This window comes from Cnephaeus nilssonii, assembly GCF_951640355.1.
Source record: "Cnephaeus nilssonii genome assembly, chromosome: 2".
Classification (NCBI taxonomy): Eukaryota; Metazoa; Chordata; class Mammalia; order Chiroptera; family Vespertilionidae; genus Cnephaeus; species Cnephaeus nilssonii.
This window is the reverse complement of record NC_137073.1, coordinates 16789051-16807352: the sequence shown is the minus strand read 5'-3', so window position 1 is coordinate 16807352 and position 18302 is coordinate 16789051. Positions and strand designations below refer to the sequence as shown.

General features: G+C 45.7%; 1 protein-coding gene across 2 annotated transcripts in view; it reads right to left on the bottom strand.

Annotated features, from left to right (window-relative positions):
- Positions 1-278: 278 nt before the first annotated feature.
- Positions 279-18302, bottom strand: part of DNAJA3 (DnaJ heat shock protein family (Hsp40) member A3) — a 33841-nt gene continuing 15817 nt past the window's right edge. Inside the window, exons 6-12 of one of the 2 annotated variants that reach the window (XM_079787974.1) lie at positions 14785-14932; positions 13657-13721; positions 11553-11681; positions 10949-11064; positions 10120-10217; positions 6309-6424; positions 279-5694 (exon numbers count right to left, since the gene is read on the bottom strand). In XM_079787974.1, the coding sequence (XP_079644100.1) occupies positions 6321-6424; positions 10120-10217; positions 10949-11064; positions 11553-11681; positions 13657-13721; positions 14785-14932 (660 nt within the window). In that variant the 3' untranslated portion in view covers positions 279-5694; positions 6309-6320. The remainder of the gene's footprint in view (positions 5695-6308; positions 6425-10119; positions 10218-10948; positions 11065-11552; positions 11682-13656; positions 13722-14784; positions 14933-18302) is intronic. The other variant, XM_079787975.1, reaches the window with a different exon arrangement.

Genomic DNA, 18302 nt, shown 5'->3' with positions numbered 1-18302 from the left:
TGCCTGACTTCAAATCACTACAGTAAAAAAGCACATGCCCTAGCTGGTTTGGCTCAGTGGGTAAGAGTGTCGTCTGCGGACTGAAGGGCCCCTGGTTCGATTCCGGTCAAGGGCACATGCCGAAGTTGTGGGCTTGGTCCCCAGTGGGGGGTGTACAGGAGGCAGCCAGCCAATGATTCTCTCTCATCATTGATGTTTCTCTCCCTCTTCCTTCCTCTCTGAAATCAATAAAAATAAATTTTTTTTAAAAAAGTGGAGCAACAAATTGTTTTAAAAAAAGCAAGCAAGCACATGGGGGGTCACACCACATGGAGGGGACTCGCAGTGCCACCATGTTGTCCTATAGGCTGAGGTGTTCCCAGCGTAAGTCCTGATCAGGTGGACTGCCATGTGTGCCTGGTCTTCTAAGATTTGGTCCCTGAAATACATCAGTTAGCTGTCATTTATTTGTTACTTTCTTAGCTATGGTAGAATATTCATAACATAAAACTTACTATTTTAGTCACTAAAAATATTTTGATTTTTAGAGAGAGAGGAAGTGAAAAGGAGAAGGACAGAGAAACATCTATGTGAGACTGGAACATCGATTGGCTGCCTCCTGCCCGGCCCCTTCCAAGGATTGAGCCCACAACCCAGGCATGTGCCCTGAACAGGAATCGAACTAGCAACCTTTTTTTTTTTTTTTTTTTTATTGATTTCAGAGAGGAAGGTAGAGAGATAGAAACATCAAAGATGAGAGAGAATCATTGATTGTCTGCCTCCTGCACACTCCACACTGGGGACCGAGCCCGCAACCCTGGCATGTACCCTTGACTGGAATCGAACCCAGGACCATTCAGTCCACAGGCCGACGCTCTATCCACGGAGCCAAACCGGAGCCAAAACAGCTAGGGCAAACCAGCAACCTTTTGATGCATGGGACAACACTGGCCAGGCTATTTTAGTCGTTTTTAAGTGTACAGTTCAATGGAATTAAGTACATTCATTGTTGTACAACCATCACCACCATCCATCTCCAGAACTTTTTCATCATCCCATACTGAAACTCTGTACTCATTAAACTTTAACTAACCCTCCTCCCTCTAGCCCAGGGGTGGGGAACGTCCAGCACACATGCTTTATAAGGCCCTGGAAATCATTTGGTCTGGCCCTGCCAAGGCAATTGCAGGCGGGATTCGAAGTTCAATAAATCTAGGAGCTCTTTTTCATAGCAACATAAATTTATATTAAGTGAATTATATTAAGCAAATGACATTAATATCCAAATGGCCCTTGACAGAAAAAAGGTTCCCCACCCCTGTTCTAGTCCCTGGCAACCGCCCTTCTACTTTCTGTCTCTATGGGTTTGACTATGCCAAACATCTCATATAAGTAGCTGCCAACATTTCAAAATGAGACATTCACAGCAGTATTATTGATAATAGCAAAAGAGGAAATAGCCTGAATGTCTGTCAGTGAATGGGGAAAAAATGTGGTCTATTCATATAATGGAATATTATTCAGCCATAAAGAGAAATGAAGTATTGATTTATGCTACAACATGGGCAAACCTTGAAACATTATGCTAAATGAAATGAGAACAGAACCACAGAAGGTCACATATTGTATGACTCCATTTAGATAACACGCACAGAACAGAATTGTGGTTGCCAGAGAATGAAGGACTTGGGAGAAAAATGGAGAGTAACTGCTAATGGATTTGGAATTTCTCTTTGAGGTAATGAAATTTTTCTAGAATTGAGTGTGGTGATGGTTGTACAACCTTGGAACTAAAACCCACAAAATTGTACACTTTAATGGTGAGTTGAATAGTATGTAAATATCTCAATAAAACTGTTACCTCAAAAATGAGGTAACTCTCTACATAAACAATCTGGATGCCGCCCTTGTCGGTGTTGTTCAGTGGTTAGGCGTCGGCCCTCAAACTGAAGGGTCCCGGGTTTGATTCCAGTCAGGGCATGTACCTGGGTTGCAGGTTCCCTGCACCAATTGGGGTGTATGTGGGAGGTTAACCAATTGATGTAGCTCTTAAACATCTATGTTTCTCTCCTCTCTCCCCCTCCCCCTCCCTTCCACTCTCTCTCAAATCAATGGGAGAAATATCCACCAGTGGGGATTAACAACAAAAAGTGTCAGATTTGCCCTAACTGGTTTGGCTCAGTGGATAGAGCGTCAGCCTGCGGACTCAAGGGTCCTAAGTTTGATTCTGGTCAAGGGAATGTACGTTGGTTGGTTGCGGGCACATCCCCAGTAGGGGGTGTGCAGGAGGCAGCTGACTGATGTTTCTCATCGATGTTTCTAACTCTCTCGCTCTCCCTTCCTCTCTGTAAAAAAATCAATAAAATATATATATATTTTAAGTGTCGGATTTGATTCCTGGTCAGAGCACATACCCAGATTTCAGGTTCAATCCTCGGTCGGGGCATGTGCAGAAGATAGCTGATGGATGTTTCTCTCACATTGATGTTTTTTTCTCTCTCCTTTCCTCTAAAATCAATTTTTTAATAAAAGTCTATTAAAAAATATATGGATGCCCAGCTTCTCTTGGAAAGCACATGATATGGCAGCACTGGGTCTGAATTTCTGCATTAACCCCCTACCCTGCCTTGGGTGGAGCTGAAGAATGGCTGTCCCCTTTACTAGTAAACTGGGCAGCCAGTCTCCACTCCCTACTATCTCCTGGGCACTGAAGCTGCAGGTCAGGGCCACTTTGTTTCTAAGTATATTTTTCCACTGATTTGAAAGAGAGGGAAGGAGGATGGGGGGAGAGCAAAAAGCATCAATGTGAAAGACACACTGATTGGTTGCCTCCCGGGGATCAAACCTGCAACCCAGGTACGTGCCCTTGACCAGGAATCGAACCTGTGACCCTTTGGGCTCTAACCAGTGATCCACACTGGCCAGGGCTTACTTTGTTTCTTTATGTAAAGTCCCTTGACTGGGCCATGTGTTTGACCCTTCATAAGGATCATGTCAAATAAAGCAGAACTGGTTAAAAGATATAAAGTTCAGGTTTCACAGTGTTTATTAACAAGAGTGCTACATGCCTCCCACAAAAGCCATGACAGCTGATATAACAAAGTATTCAGTGACGGGCTCCAATATTACAGAACAAAGTAAAGGGCAGGGACAGTCCTGGGAAGTAGGCTTGTGGGATTGGAGAGATTCTTATACACTGAGGGGGGTTTTCATGACAGGGAAGTAACGTTGCACTCAAGTCCACCAGAGCGCAAAGGCCTGAGGAGGAGGATGGCTCAGGTGGGAAAACAAATCAGAACAGAGGCCTTCAAGTGGGGATGAAGACAAGGTTCAGTGGCCAAGTTGGCCTCATCCCCATGTGACTGTGCCTTCCCTCATCCATCCTAACGTTTCAGCAAATGCTCAACACCCATCTACCTTTGCCCTTCCTCTCAATCTCCAAAGGCTTGGGGCCTAGAGATAATTTTTTTTTAATGTCTCATCTCATGCTCCAGCCCCAACTCAGGCTGCAAAGTTGTCTGGTGACAAATGCCTCAGGAGCCAACTGTGGGAAGAAGCCCAATCCAGGCCTTGAGTGGGACTTGATGCTAGATTTGCACTGGCACCTTCCTACATCTGCGGAAAGGACCCTCACTAAGCAATAATGGTATTGCTAGCAAGAAAACCCACTTTTCTCTTTCAGTCTTTCTCTAAACTTCTGCTTCCAAAAGACAGGACATGAGTGGGACCCCACTGACTTCTATAGGAGATAAACTAAGCTGTCAGGAGATGCTCCGCCTAGCTTCCTGCTGCTGTACCTGGGTCTAGGATCATGAAGGGACCCATGCTGAGAGTCCACAGCAGACACTCAATACAATCTGCTTGAATGAGTGAGAAGTATCTAACACTGGCAGGAGGTCACCGCTAAGCTCTTTTCTTGCCCATCAGGTCTTTCCCATCCTCTTCACACAGCCCAGCCAGTGTGCTCCAACTGCTCAGCTCAGAGCCCAGGGGCTGGTGGGAGAGATGTGCTCGGGACCCACTCCATCTGTGCCAGCATTGGGGCTTTTGTGAGACAGTCTCTGCTGGGAGCCCAGACTAGTCAAACTACAATGAGCAAAATTTTTCACACACACACACACACACGAAGTTAATATTCCTCTAAGCATAATGGGGGGAGAATTAAATCTAGCAAGGGAGACAGTGATAGAGGAGGCTGTACTGCACATCTCTCATGGCACAGGCTCCCCCAAAAGAAGCTACCCACCAAATTCTAGAATATTCATTCAAATCAGTTGTTCCATGGCAAGCTCCCTGCTCTGGGACCTGGGCTTGAGAGGATTAGTACTGTCAAAGCACACCCACCCATCACTGTGAGCGTGCTCATAGGCAGGCAGGACTGTGGATGAGGAAGGCCAGCAGGAGCGTGGCACAGCCTGTTCTGCAGAGAACACCATATAAGCCCCTGCTAAGCCCCCTGTAGAAAGCTGCTTGAACTCTTTCAAAAAAGAAGTATCCACAATGTAGGTTTTAAATATCTTTTTGCAGTAGATAATCTTTTACATTGATACAGAATCATTTTACATTCGTAGATCAGACACTAAAAGATGCTTTATTTTAGTAAATTATGACGGGAAACTATTCAGAAGTGTTCTCCATTAGCCTGTCTTACCACAACGGGAGGGTCTGGAAACGGAATCTACACATCCTAGAAGCTGAGGTTGAGAAAACTGTTTTGCTCTGGCTGGATGGTGGAGAGCCTTCACCTGCTTAGACTGTGCTTTCCTTTTCTGAACAAACATTTATACAGGAAAAGACAATGATTCTTAGCATTAAATAATTTAAACACACTTCTGCAAACAGGTGTCAACATTGTAAGTGGTGAGAACCAAGCTGTAGCAGGCAGTGAGGGTAAGGCTCTGGGATAAGGAGGCCATTAGCTAGGCTGTGGCCAAGGATGGCTGTGGTCCAGCAGAAGGGCAGGCTCCACTCACACCTGGCTTCAAACAACAGAACTCAACAGTCATGGACAAGAGGCCACCCCGGTGGGGTGGGAGGGAGGACTATCCATCCTGACAAAGATCATAGCCCACGCCAGGAACAGTATCTCCAGGGACCCTCTGTGTATGAGTCCCCAAGATCCAAGGCCCTCATGTTCCAGCTGCGTGGTACCCTTGGGAATTAAAACAAATTCCAAGAAGAGCAAGGGATATGTCTACTGAGGGACAGACGACACTGAGAGGGCCAGGCCCTAGTTCCTGGAAAAGACAACCTGTCAGGAAAGACTCATTCCAGAACCTCCCGGAGGTTTGATGAGAGGGAAATTAATCACTTCACAACTTGGTGCAGCTTCAGGCTTCATTTTTAAGCTGTAAGCATAGCCTTTAATTCTTTACTAAGATTTCCACCACATTTGATTCCAAATTAGAGTTTTGGCTCTGCAAGAAGTATCCAGATGTCTTACTCTGTCTGAGCCAGAAGAGGCTGAGTTACACCCATGGAACAAGAACTTCTACCAGCCCTTAGGCATGCCATGCCTTACTGCCCAGGGGCTGTCCACCATGACCATTCTGTGGAGAGGCGTGTTGTCACATGATTTTGCTGTTGCCAAGGCGGTCCAGAGGGCCTCTGCAGGCAGGGCTCGGTGCTGCAGTTCTGGAATCCTCCTGCCTCCAAGGTGCCCAGGCCATGAGGAGGAGCTGCTGCTCTCAGCCTAGTTTCCAGTGGACCGTTTTCCTGAGCCAAGACACAAATGGTTACAGTTTACTGGCATTGCAAGAATAGCAAACTCCTGTGCGTGAGCTTCTATCATCCCTGGGAAGGAGCTATGCCAGGAGCCACAGCCATCAGGAACCCACACAAGTATAAAGTTGGTCCCAAGAACCCAGTTACCAAGCACAACTCCTGGCAGCCCCGGAGGTTACATGGTGCCCTACATCCCCAGGCAGAACAGGCGCTATGAAACAGGCAGGGAGTTGGGGAGATCTGAGTTCTAAGTCTGGCTCTGCTATGGCTCACCCCCTGTGACTGTGGGCAACATGATTCCCACCACTGTGGGATGCAGCCCTAGGAGCTGGTGGAGGGAGGGCTGAGAGGCAGCCCCCAGTGCAGCCTCTCCCTATGGTCTGCTTCAGCCCTGCACTGCCACTGACTCTGCCATATTACCTAATGCAGGTGTCTCCATGGGCCAAGAAGCTTGGCTCCAAGGGGAGCTAGATACACTATGCCTGAGCCTGGTACCTCTTCCAACAGTGGGGGCGAGGGGGCTGAAATTGGTTAAAGTAAGGGAAAACAGGGATTAGTTAACAGAGCAAAACAAAGGGTTTGAGAAACCTCAAGGGTTTTCCTACCTCGGCTAGGTATCAGGAGGTAAACATTTTCTTAAGTTTGGAAAGGAATCCCTCCTTGTCCTCCCCAGCCTCAGGCCTAGCCTTGCCTCCTGCGGAGCTATCCATGGTGCTGCCACCTGGGCACAAACAGCAGAAAAAACTGGGGTCAAGGGCGCACACCTCCAGGCGTCCCATCCCAGGCCCCACCTACCCCCACCTGGTCACCCAAGAGCTCAACAATCAGGAAGCCACCAAGAGGAGAGGGGCAGCTCCCAGGTTGGCAAGGCTGTCATGCCTTTTCAGATGACTGAAGCAAACAGGCACTTTATTGTATCCCAACTGCTACCTGAGTCACTGGCCCAAAGGAAGGAAATAAAAAACAGCCAGACAATCACCAGATATCTCCATCTTAACAACTGTAACAAAAAATATAGCCCAGTGCCAGATGTCTTCTTGGCCAGGCCACAAAATTTCAACATTAGCTCATTTAATCCTTAGGGATAACCTTATAGGTAAATTTCAGAGGGGAAAAAACACACACACAAAAAAAACCCACAAATAAAAGTTTGCCTAAGATCACAAAATAAATGGGAGTTCAAACCCAAGCCGTTGGACTCCAAAGCCTAGGTCTTAACCACCATGCCACCGACTAAGAAAGTGAAGAACAATGCCAAGACCAACCGACCAGCTTCCATACTCCTCACATGCGCATGTCTCTGGGATACTCAGGGAAGGATTCACTGCCTTTCAGAACCCCAGGACATATGTACTTCTTATCTGTAACGACAGCAGTGGAGGACCCTGTATGTTACTGGGCACAATCTCCCCATCTGGGACATCTAACCCTAAATGCTCCAGAAAAAGGGAGATTGCTCCCTGTTTCTTTAGGGCCCAAGCTGAGACTAACGGGACTAACTCTGCTGTACAAATGCATCATTTTAAAGATCTACAAACCACTAGGTAGGGAGGGCAAAGTTTTGTTATGAGTTAGATTACAGACCTGTACTCAACATTTTATTTTTTTAAATATATTTTATTGATTTTTTACAGAGAGGAAGGGAGAAGGATAGAGTTCGAAACATCGATGAGAGAGAAACATCGATCAGCTGCCTCCTGCACACCCCCTACTGGGGATGTGCCCATAACGAAGGTACATGCCCTTGACCAGAACCGAACCCGGGACCCCTCCGTCCACAGGCCAACGCTCTATCTACTGAGCCAAACCGGTGAGGGCCAATTCTAAGATTCTTAAATGCCATTTATGCCCTTGCAGGGTAACTCAGTTGATAAGAGCATTGTCCTGATGGGCCAAGGTTGTGGGTTTGATCCAAAGCAGGGTGCATAAAAAAATCAACCAATAAATGCATAAATAAGTGGAACAACAAATTGATGTTTCTCTTTCTCTCCCTTCCTCTCTCTCAAATCAAATCAATCAATCAATCAAAAATAAATAAATAAAAATTTATGCCTGGGAGCCAAATTTTCCATTGGAATACAACTCTGAAATCACAATGGGAATAGAAAAGATATATAATTTGGCATACACATTTCACTTTATAAACAACTTTTCAGAAGTGCATCCAATGCATATATTAAAAGTTAATCTATACTCAGTAAAACTGTCAATAACAAAAAAACTTTACAAAAAATCCCCACCCGCCCTAACTGGTTTGGCTCAGTGGATAGCTCATCAGCCTGCGGACTCAAGGGTCCCAGGTTCGATTCCGGTCAAGGGCATGTACCTTGGTTGCGGGCACATCCCCAGTAGGGGGTGTGCAAGAGGCAGCTGGTTGATGTTTCTCTCTCATCGATGTTTCTAACTCTCTCTCCCTCTCCCTTCCTCTCTGTAAAAAATCAATAAAATATATATATTTTTAAAAATCCCCACCCAAGGATATATTTTTTATTGATTCTAGAGAGGATGGGAAACATCAATGTGAGAGTGAAACATCGATCTGTTGCCTCCCACATGTGCCCTGACTGGGGATTGAACCCACAACCTGGGTATATGCCCAGACTGGGAATCGAACCCAAGACCTTTCTGCACATGGAACGATACTCTAATCAACCAGTCAGGGCAATATAAATCTTAAAGGAAGAACTGGCAAAGTACTGTATCAAACACACAAGAAGCTCCCAATAAATTCTGGCTGAATAAGACAAGAGGAAGTTAACTATCAGGACAAGGAACCATAAAAATAGGGAGGGTTCTAAGAACACTCAGAAGCTGACTATATGATCAACTCTCAATTTAAATGATCAGAAAGGGGTTTTAAAAAGCAACAACAGGCCCGACCAGTGTGGTAAAGTGGTTGAGCATCAACCTATAAACCAGGTCACCATTCAATTCCCAGTCAGGGCACATGCCTGGGTTGTGAGCTCGATCCCCACTAGGGGGCATGCAGGAGGCAGTCGATCGATGATTCTCATCATTGATGTTTCTATCTCCCTCCCTCTACCTTCCTCTCTGAAATCAATAAAAACATATTAAAAAAAAACAAAAAAGGCAACAACTGGTGACTACTAATACCCAGCATTCTAATATAGTGCACAAGGCCCATGTGCTTGTGCGGGGCTCAGCTCAAGAGATCCCAAGTTCTGGGTGGGTGCAGAGAGGAGGAGGACAGGCGAGAGCTGTCTGCAGAATAAATCTCACATGCTATGTGATGGTGGTAGTATTTGGGATTCAGAAAGGAGAAACTGGAAGTGTACATTAAAGTTACATGGAATAACTATTCCCACTATTTCCACTTTTTTGTTCAAGGGTATAAGAAAATAAGGGGAAAGTATACATATGTACCATACCATTTAAAACAGTATCTCATCCATGCTTGGTTAGGCCACAGGATTTGTGGTCGCTACTTTTTCACAGAGGACTTGGTCTCTTGGACTCAACAGGAGTTCAGCAAAGTCCATGCAAAAGCTGCTCCTGCTGGGACACCCCTCCCTGCTGGGTGGAGTGGGAAGTGAATCCAAGACCAAGCCCTCTACTTCACTGGGAAATCCATCCCCTGCCCCCATCACCTGCTCTGAATGACCATATACTAATCTAATACTATTCAAGTTCTGAAAACACAAGAGGTCCAGACAGAAACAAAATGATGCAACAAGGAGGAAACATGTTTACAGCTGAAGCTAATTACACTCTCAGTACATCCTGTCCTAACCAAGCAATCGTCCAACCAACAGAGAACCAGCATCTCCACAATACAGCAACCCCCTCCCACGGGAAAAGAGCTGTGGCCATGGTTTCCCATCACTAGAGCTTCTGCCTGAAAGCATTTTGGTGTCAAATATCACTAATATTTAACTATACTCTGTAGACAGAGCGTGACATTTGAGCTCAGGGTAAATAAGGCACCTGTTCATTGCCAGAAGAATTCATTTAGACCTGCTGGGAATAGGCAGATTTGGAGCCAGGTGACGATGGTTTTTATTGATGTGGAAGATGTTTATCAGATACTCTGCAATCTTGGTGAAGCATTCTGGGTCAGGAATGCATAAAGCCTTCCATCCCTCTTCTTAAGCTGTTAAAAGGAGCTCTACTGTGGTGATGTGCCCAAGGTCACAAGGCAAGTGGCAGAACCAAGGATAGAACTCCGAAGAGCAGCTCTCTGAGACACAGGGCTGCAACCTGGCAGGAAGCCATCCAAAACTTTCTAACACAGAGGAAGGAGCAGCTGTGCTCTGAAGCACAGTTACACTTGGCTGTTCTGAGCCCTCAGCTCCCCTCTTTCTTCTGTGCGCTCTGGAGGCTCCATGAAGATCCCTAAGTGGAAACAACATGCTTCAAAGGGACTGAGGATGCCCATGTGTTGTTGTGCCACCTTACCGGTGCTTGTGTTGGTGATGCCATTCACTGTCCCCTCCACATCAGTCTCATCCTCAGCATAGCTCAGGATCAGGTTGTGTTGCCGGCTTGTCAGTCTCCTTTGGAACAAGTACAGTCAGTGTCAAGCGTTTCCTCTGGGCAGCTCTTTGAAGGATGAGGCCTAGGCCAGTGTAGGAAATATGGGACCCCAACCCAGACAGAGCATACAGCCTGACCTGAAGAACCACATCCTCAAAGCTTCTGTAAAAAAAAATCTCCTAAAATACCCTAAGTGTTTCAAACAACTGCCACTATGGCTGTGCTAAACAGTTTCCTGGGGCGGGCCGAGGAGCTTTTATAAACGTGGGGGGGGGGGTGGGGAATTAAAAGGAGTGCTGGCAATCTAGTTCTCCCAAACAGAGTCGGCATGCCTGTTCTGGATGCCCACAGCATTCTGCTTGGATATTCCTTCCAGAGGATGTGGGTATCCTGTGCCATGATCTGATTATACATCTGTTTCTCCCACCAGAATGTGACCACCCTGAGAGCAATAATAATAAAAGCAACAGCAGCAAAGCTAAGCATTCTCTATGTATTATTTATTTAATTCTCCAACTCAGGGAGGTCAACCTTTTTCATTATGTCCACTTTGCAGATGGAAAACCTGGGCAGGACACACTAACTTAAAGAAGTAGCCTGCCCAAGCCCCAGCACCGTGGTGGTGCTAAACCACTACACTGTCACACTCAGCATAGGACCTGGCATGTAAAAGGCCCTCAAATGGCCCTTGCTTGATGGTGAAAGTGTGCAGGAATCCCACAGGCCTTGCCATGGCTAAGTGGGCACTTACTTTGGAACTCTTATCTTGATGTGAATGTAGTGATCTCCGTAGCCATAACTGTTAATCCGAGGGATGCCTTTCCCACTCATCCGAATCTTCTGGTCTGTCTGGACCCCCGGGGGGATCTATAAGGAAAAGAAGCCTGTGGTTTTCCTCGCTCCAGTTGCCCACTTGGGTTTCTAGACAGAGCCCACCAACAACATGAAAACTGGCTAAGCTGGGGTCCACCCTGAGCAGAGCCAGTAACAAGGATATAGGGGCAGGTGATTGGGGAGGTGAGCCGAGGGAGGGCGCACGGAGAGCCAGACCTCAAGAGGCAAAGCCAGCACAGGAGTGTACTACTGAAGCTGCTCCCTGGCTTAGCAAAGGAGGGAATGGGACTTAAGAATCGCTGTCCCTGGTGATGACACCATCAAGGCCCAGAGTTTGTGACTGAAACTCAAGGAATGGCCAGACATTCCTCCTGTCTCCCCCAAATTTCATTTCCCCTGAATCCCTGACATGTTGGTTGTTTACAGGTTCTAGCCACTTGTCAGGCATTTTCCATTTCAAGGGGGGAAAAAAAAAAGGAAGCAATGAAGTAGGAGGGTGGTGAAGACAATTTGCCTCTTACCGTCACGCTGATTGTCTCGTACAGGCCCTGGGCTCTGGCTGTACCGCCAAGAAGAGCCTGAGCTATGGAAATAAAGAGGTCAGAGTGGATGTCTGCGCCGTCCCTCCGGAACACGGGGCTTTTCTCCACCTAGGGTCAAACACAAGAGATGGGCATTATACACAGAGAGGCCTTCTGGAAACTGGACATCAGCCTGTGTCAGCAGCCCGAGCCCAGGGCCAGTTACACTGCCTCTACGCTTGGAGTGTAGCATGAGGAGGAGAGCACACTCACCAAAGTGAAGCACTATACCAGGTTACACCTCAGATTCATTTCTATACTGTAATGCAAGAGTGCCTAGATTTCCTCCGGCTCAGATCAAGCCATTCAAGTATGAACAGAAATAAAGTAAAACTGGCTTATTGAACATTTAAAAAATCTTACTTTACTAGAAAGTAAAGAGGAAGACAGACTAATAAATCTACAAAGGCAAAAATGGTTTTCCAAATGGTCATTTGGCACAAACTACCTTTAAGACAGACTGTCAACACTAGAATTATTTTGATTTTGTAAGTACTGTTTTTGTGTGTGTATTTTATATTTAAAATATTTTTATTAACTTCAGAGAGGAAGGGAGAGGGAGAGAAAGAAAGAAACATCAATGATGAGAGAATCACTGATTAGCTGCCTCCTGTACACCCCCTACTGGGGATCGAGCCCGTAACCTGGGCATGTACCCTGACCACGAATCGAACCATGACCTTCTGGTTCAGAGGTCATGAACTGAGCAACACGGTCGGACTACCAAACTTTTCTTATCTATTGGCTTCCAGCTTGCTGTCTTTGTCTTTCTCAGTCTAGAATATTCACCCTTTAGATTAGTTTTGTCTGTTTTAAATCATGAAATATTTCACATGTATATAAAGTAAAAAGTAAATAATATACTACTACTAGTAGCCCATTTGCAGGAAAATCCTGCAAGCAGCTGCCGCCGCCTTTGCGACCACCGAGCCTGCACCCGCGCGCCGCTGCTGCCCGCCCCGCTCCGCCCCGTTCCACCCTGCTCGCCCCACCTGGGCTTTCCCTCTGGCAGCCACCTTGCTTTCCTCTTTTCCTCCCTCTTCCTTCTAAGTTGTCTTCAGTCTTCACTCCTCCCTCTCTCAGCGTATGCAAATTAACTGCCATCTTTGTTGGGTTAATTTGCATACTTGCCCTGATTGGCTGGTGGGTGTGGCTTTGGCTGGTGGGCGTGGCTTGGGTATAGCGAAGGTGTGGTCAATTTGCATATTACTATTTTATTAGGTAGGATAAATAAGATGTTATGAATGTAGGTGAAGTCTCCTTGCTTCCTCACCTCTCCAGAGTTAACTACATTGCTGAATTTAGTATTTATCATTCCTACAAGCATCTTTTCACTTTTACTACATACTTATGTGTCCTTATTATATTACATCATCTCAAGTGCTTTAAAAGGTTATATAAATTATCTTCCTTGCACCCTCTTGCAACCTTTCTTTCCCTCCTCTTTGTAACTGAGAAGTCTTGTTACACATGTGGTCCAGTTTCTTCCTTCTGACTGCTCTTCAGTTGTCTGCAACCACAGAGCAGTTCACCCACCATTCTATTCTCCAAGGACAGAAGGTTGTTGTCAGCGTCTTGCTACAATGAATGAGGCATCACACACATCTTGTGCCTCTGCCTGCTACACTTGTGTGGGCTTTTCTCAGGTATATAGCTAGTGGAATTGCCATTATCTCCTATAAGGTTTCCCTTATCTCAGAAAACCAGGTTTGCCCTTGTATATACGTAGTGGGTAAAACTGTATCTTTGAGACTTACTGTCCCTACCAACAATTTGATACATAAGTAAAAACACAAGATGTTTTCTGTATTTTTGTTTGTTTCCAACTAATAAATATCTTAAAGCAACTCTATTCTCTCCACACCTAGCACAAAATATTGATGATAACATATTTAATAACCCCACCAAGGTGGCCACTGTTCTCCTTGGAAACTCGGTTGGCAGAACGTATCCCATGAAGCTCCCACCTCTCCATGAGAAGCCATGGCCGCACTTTCTCCACAACAGTAAGGCCCAACAGAGGCTGTGCAAGCAGAGCACCTACCCTGAACGTGATGAAAATTTCTCTTTTTCCTACAGGCATCCTCACAGTCTGGCCATCCTCTACTCCTGCGAGTGAGAACAAAAGTTCAAAAAAGAATGATTATTTGGAGATCTCCCATGGCATTTTCCACTCAAGATTCAAGCCACTGGAAGCCTTCCTCATTCCTGTTTCTCGTTAATGAGAACACCAGTTATTAAATATGGCAACAAGTACAACTTTTCAACACTGCACCATATAATAACTCATAACCAAACACGGGCACCTTCCATTTATTAACTGAAGCTTGCTGAACACCTGCCTCTTACCAGGGCCATGTAGTACCTCAAGGAGTGTCCAGTCCAGTAGCAGAGAAGAATATTAATCAAATAACAACTCTAAAATGAGTTGTTTCAAATAGAGCCATGTTCTCAGAAGGAAAGCGTCACAGCTCCAGACTAACGTACATCTAAGGAACAGGAAGGGTTCCAGGTGGCTTCCCTGGGGGAAGCCCAAAAGAACAGAGTTAACTGCTGAAAAGATGATGGAAAGCAAGTTTCAGACACAAGGAACAGCAATATGAAAGGCTGTTCTAGGAGGCATGTCTTGTTCAAGGAGCTGGAGGAAAGTTGGGAAGACTGCAGGGCAGGCAACAAGGGAAGGCTCATAAGAGGGGAGGCTAGAGAGGCCAGCACAGGCCAAGAGAAGAAGCCTTTTCTTTGCCCCTGAGTCACTGCAGGATCTTCAACAGGGTGAGTGGCATGATCAGATTGTCCTGTGAAAAGAGCACCCTGGGAATAAGAGCCAATTGGGGAGAGCAGTCTCAAGCTGCCCCTGCCTCCAGGAGGGATGGTGGTGCAGACTGGGCTAGCAATGGGGACAATGCTGGCCTTGTGGAGTAAAGACGGAGATGAAGGAGCTCCTTCACCATGCACGGGGAAGAGTCAACATGTCAGGTCCCTCCTCCCCCAAGTGACATGTAAGTACAGATTTTAAGGCTAACTAGTGCAAAGAGAAAAACGCAAGGAGATTCTAATTCCTCTTCCAGCCCAGGGCTCTAGGGCCATAACACTGGCTTTTATAAGAGCCAAATCACAAGGAGACAATGTTTCAGCTCTCAGTCCTCTGTGTGTGGAGGAGCCCAGAACTTACCTGCAGGCACAGGGATAACCACTTTCTTCTTCTGCTTGGCCTCTCCTGCTCCTCTGCATATAACACATGGAGTTGTGATGATGGTGCCTCGGCCACCACATCTCCGACACGTGGAGCGCATCACAAAAGGGCCTGTATTTATGGTTTCCTGATAAAAAGGAGTAGAAAAATGAAACCCTTAAGTACACAGGTAAACTCTGACAGCCAAGGCTTTTGGACCACAATATGTACAATATAAATGTTTCATTCAAGACTCTTGTTCTACTCTGGCCAGGTAGCTCAGTTGGTTATAGTGTTGTGCCGATATGTTAAGGTTGCAGGTTCAATCCTGTCAGGGCACATACAAGAAACAACCAATGAATGTATAAATAAGTGGAACAAATCAATGTGGTTTATTTCCTCTCTCTCTAAAAAGAAACCCACAATAACGCATGTTCTGTGTGCATGTGCACTAAAACATACTGCCTGAGAACACAGGAGCAGGTGCACAGGCTCAAACTGTTAATCTGACCTCTGACCTTCTAGAACCGACTGACTTCTGAATTCCAAATCACTAAGTTCCCAAAACACTTAGGAACTGAGCAAATACATTTTATTTTCTTTGTTTACCAGAGGCGCCATGCAGGAATTTGTGCGAGGGCGGGGACAGGATGGACACAACCGTGGAAGGTTGGCTGCCAGGCCCGAGTAGGGAGCCGGCACTCCTGGGAAAGGGGCTGCATCTGCCGCCACCCCGTCATCATGGCAGGCAGCCCCCGGGGAAGGGAGAGGACGGGAGCGAAACAAACCCTTGTGTGGAGGGCTGACTTTCAATAGATCGCAGCGAGGGAGCTGCTCTGCTATATATGAAACCCCAACCCAGAAGCAGGTCTCTACAAATGGTGAAGCACGAGGGGCCGATGGAGGCCGGCCAGGGGGAGGGGCTACAGGAGGTTGGCAGGTGCATCACAGCGACTGGTTGAACGGTCGGTCGTTCAGTCATAACGGTCACTTAGGCTTTTATATATATAGATTTACTTATTTTGAGCAAATACATTTTAAAAAGAGTATTCCTCCTCTAATTACAAAAGTGAAAGCTGGGAAAACAGAAAAATAAATAAAGAGTAGAATGACAACTGAATGCCATCCCCAGTCTGGTCACTGACCCTGCTATTTTGTCCACTCCAAGGGAGGAGCAGCACAGGCCTCTACTCCCTAAAGGCCAAACAGGAACAACTGGGCTGATTTTACCAACCCCTCCGACCCCAGGCTCCTGTCCTACTGTCCCCACCGCCTAGTACCTGGCAGCAATGAGGCAGCAGCTCCTCTTATAGGCACTGGTGCTCCTCAGGCTCCTCCTCCTGGAATGTCTTTTCCCTATTTCCCCTATATAATCCCCCAATCCTTCAGGAGCCTCCCCAGCTCCTCCCAGAGTTGGTGAAGCCTTAGCATGTGTGGCCACCATCAGCTCCTCACTTGCATTTTTTTTTAATATATTTTATTGATTTTTTACAGAGAGGAAGGGAAAAGGATAGAGAGGTAGAAACATCGATGAGAGAGAAACATCGGTCAGCTGCCTCCTGCACACCTCCTACTGGAGATGGGCCCACAACCAAGGTACATGCCCTTGACTGGAATCAAACCTGGGACCCTTGAGTCCGCAGGCCAACGCTGTATCCACTGAGCCAAACCAGTTAGGGCCTCACTTGCATTTTAATTAACCTAACAGCTTTGAAATTTTTTAATTTTTTTTGGCATTTTATTTTTATTTTTTATTGTTTAAAGTATTACATATAGTAGTACATATATCTCCCTTTTTTCCCCCATTGACCTTCCCCCAGCCTCCCCTACCCCCTGAAATTTTTTTTTTATTACCAAAAACATGTGTATCAAATACACTGTTGTGGCAAATCAAAGGCCACAGAGATATATAAAGAAAAAAGTTATGCCCTAGCTGGTTTGGCTCAGAGGATAGAGCATCGGCCTGCGGACTGAAGGGTCCCAGGTTAGATTCTGGTCAAGGGCACATGCCCAGGTTGTGGGCTCAATCCCCAGTGTGGGGCGTGCAGAAGGCAGCCAATCAATGATTATCTCTCATCATTTTTTTTAAAAAATATATTTTATTGATTTTTTACAGACAGGAAGGGAGAGGGATAGAGAGTTAGAAACATTGATGAGAGAGAAACATCGATCAGCTGCTTCCTGCACACTCCCTACTGGGTATGTGCCCGCAACCAAGGTACATGCCCTTGACCGGAATCGAACCTGGGACCTTTTAGTCCACAGGCCGATGCTCTATCCACTGAGCCAAACCGGCCAGGGCTCTCTCTCATCATTAATGTTTCTCTCTCCCCCCCCCCTTCCTCTCTGAAATAAATAAAAGTTAAAATAAATAAATAAATAAATAAATAAGAAAAAAGTTATGCCCTGGATGATGTATTTAAGTGGTTAGAGTGTCAGCCCGTGTACCAGAAGGTCACGGGTTTGATTCCCAGTCAAGAGCATTTACCTGGGTTGCAGATTTGATCCCCAGCCCTAGTTGGGGCACATGGGGGAGGCAACCAACCTCCCCCACTCCCCCTCTCTCTCCTCCCCCGCGCCCCCCCCCCCCGCCTCCTTCTCTCCCTTCCACTCTCTAAAAATCAATGGAAAAAATATCCTCAGGTGAGGATTAACAACAACAAAAAAAGTTATTAATCTCCCCATTTTGATTCCCAAGGTTACCAAATCTATTAAGTTCATAGTTTGAAGTATTCTTTCCACAATTTACTCTCTATATAAAAAAGTCTTTTTAAAAGTAAAAATATTAGTTTATTGTACATATTGCTCTGCAACTTCCTTTCCTTTTTTTAAAAAAAAAAAAAGGTTTTTATTGCTTTTAGAGAGAGAGGAAGGGAGGAGAGATAGAAACATTGATTAGAGAGAAACATTAATCAGCTGCCTCCTGAACACCAGAAATCAACCAGCAACCTCTTGGTACATGGGACAACCAAGTGAGCAACACCAGCCGGCTAATACCTTTATTTTTATTTATTTCAGAGAGGAAGGGAGAGGGAGAGATAGAAACATCAATGATAAGAGAGAATCATTGATTGGCTGCCTCCTGCACGCCTCCTACTGGGGTTCGAGCCCGCAACCTGAGCATGTGCCCTTGACCGGAATCAAACTTGGGACCCTTCAGTCCACAGGCAGACACTCTATCCTGAGTCAAACCAGAGAGGGCAATATCTTTATTTTTTATAAGACAGATTCCCAAAGGAGAAATTGCTGGGACAAATAATTACTATATTTAAAATTTTGCATATTACACTTATTTGAAAAGCTAATATGTATGCATGGTATAAAATTATAAAGTAAAAAATGGAGGTGCAGTGAAAAGTTAAGTGTCTCCCCCCATTCCTGAGCCCTAATTATTCCATGTACCTTCCCTAAAGGCTCATATTTTAAGTCATCTACATGCATTACAAGTTGTCAGTTAAGCCAAAGTAGTATACTATGTATTCCGTTCTACAGCTTTTGTTTTGTTTTTACAATTTAAT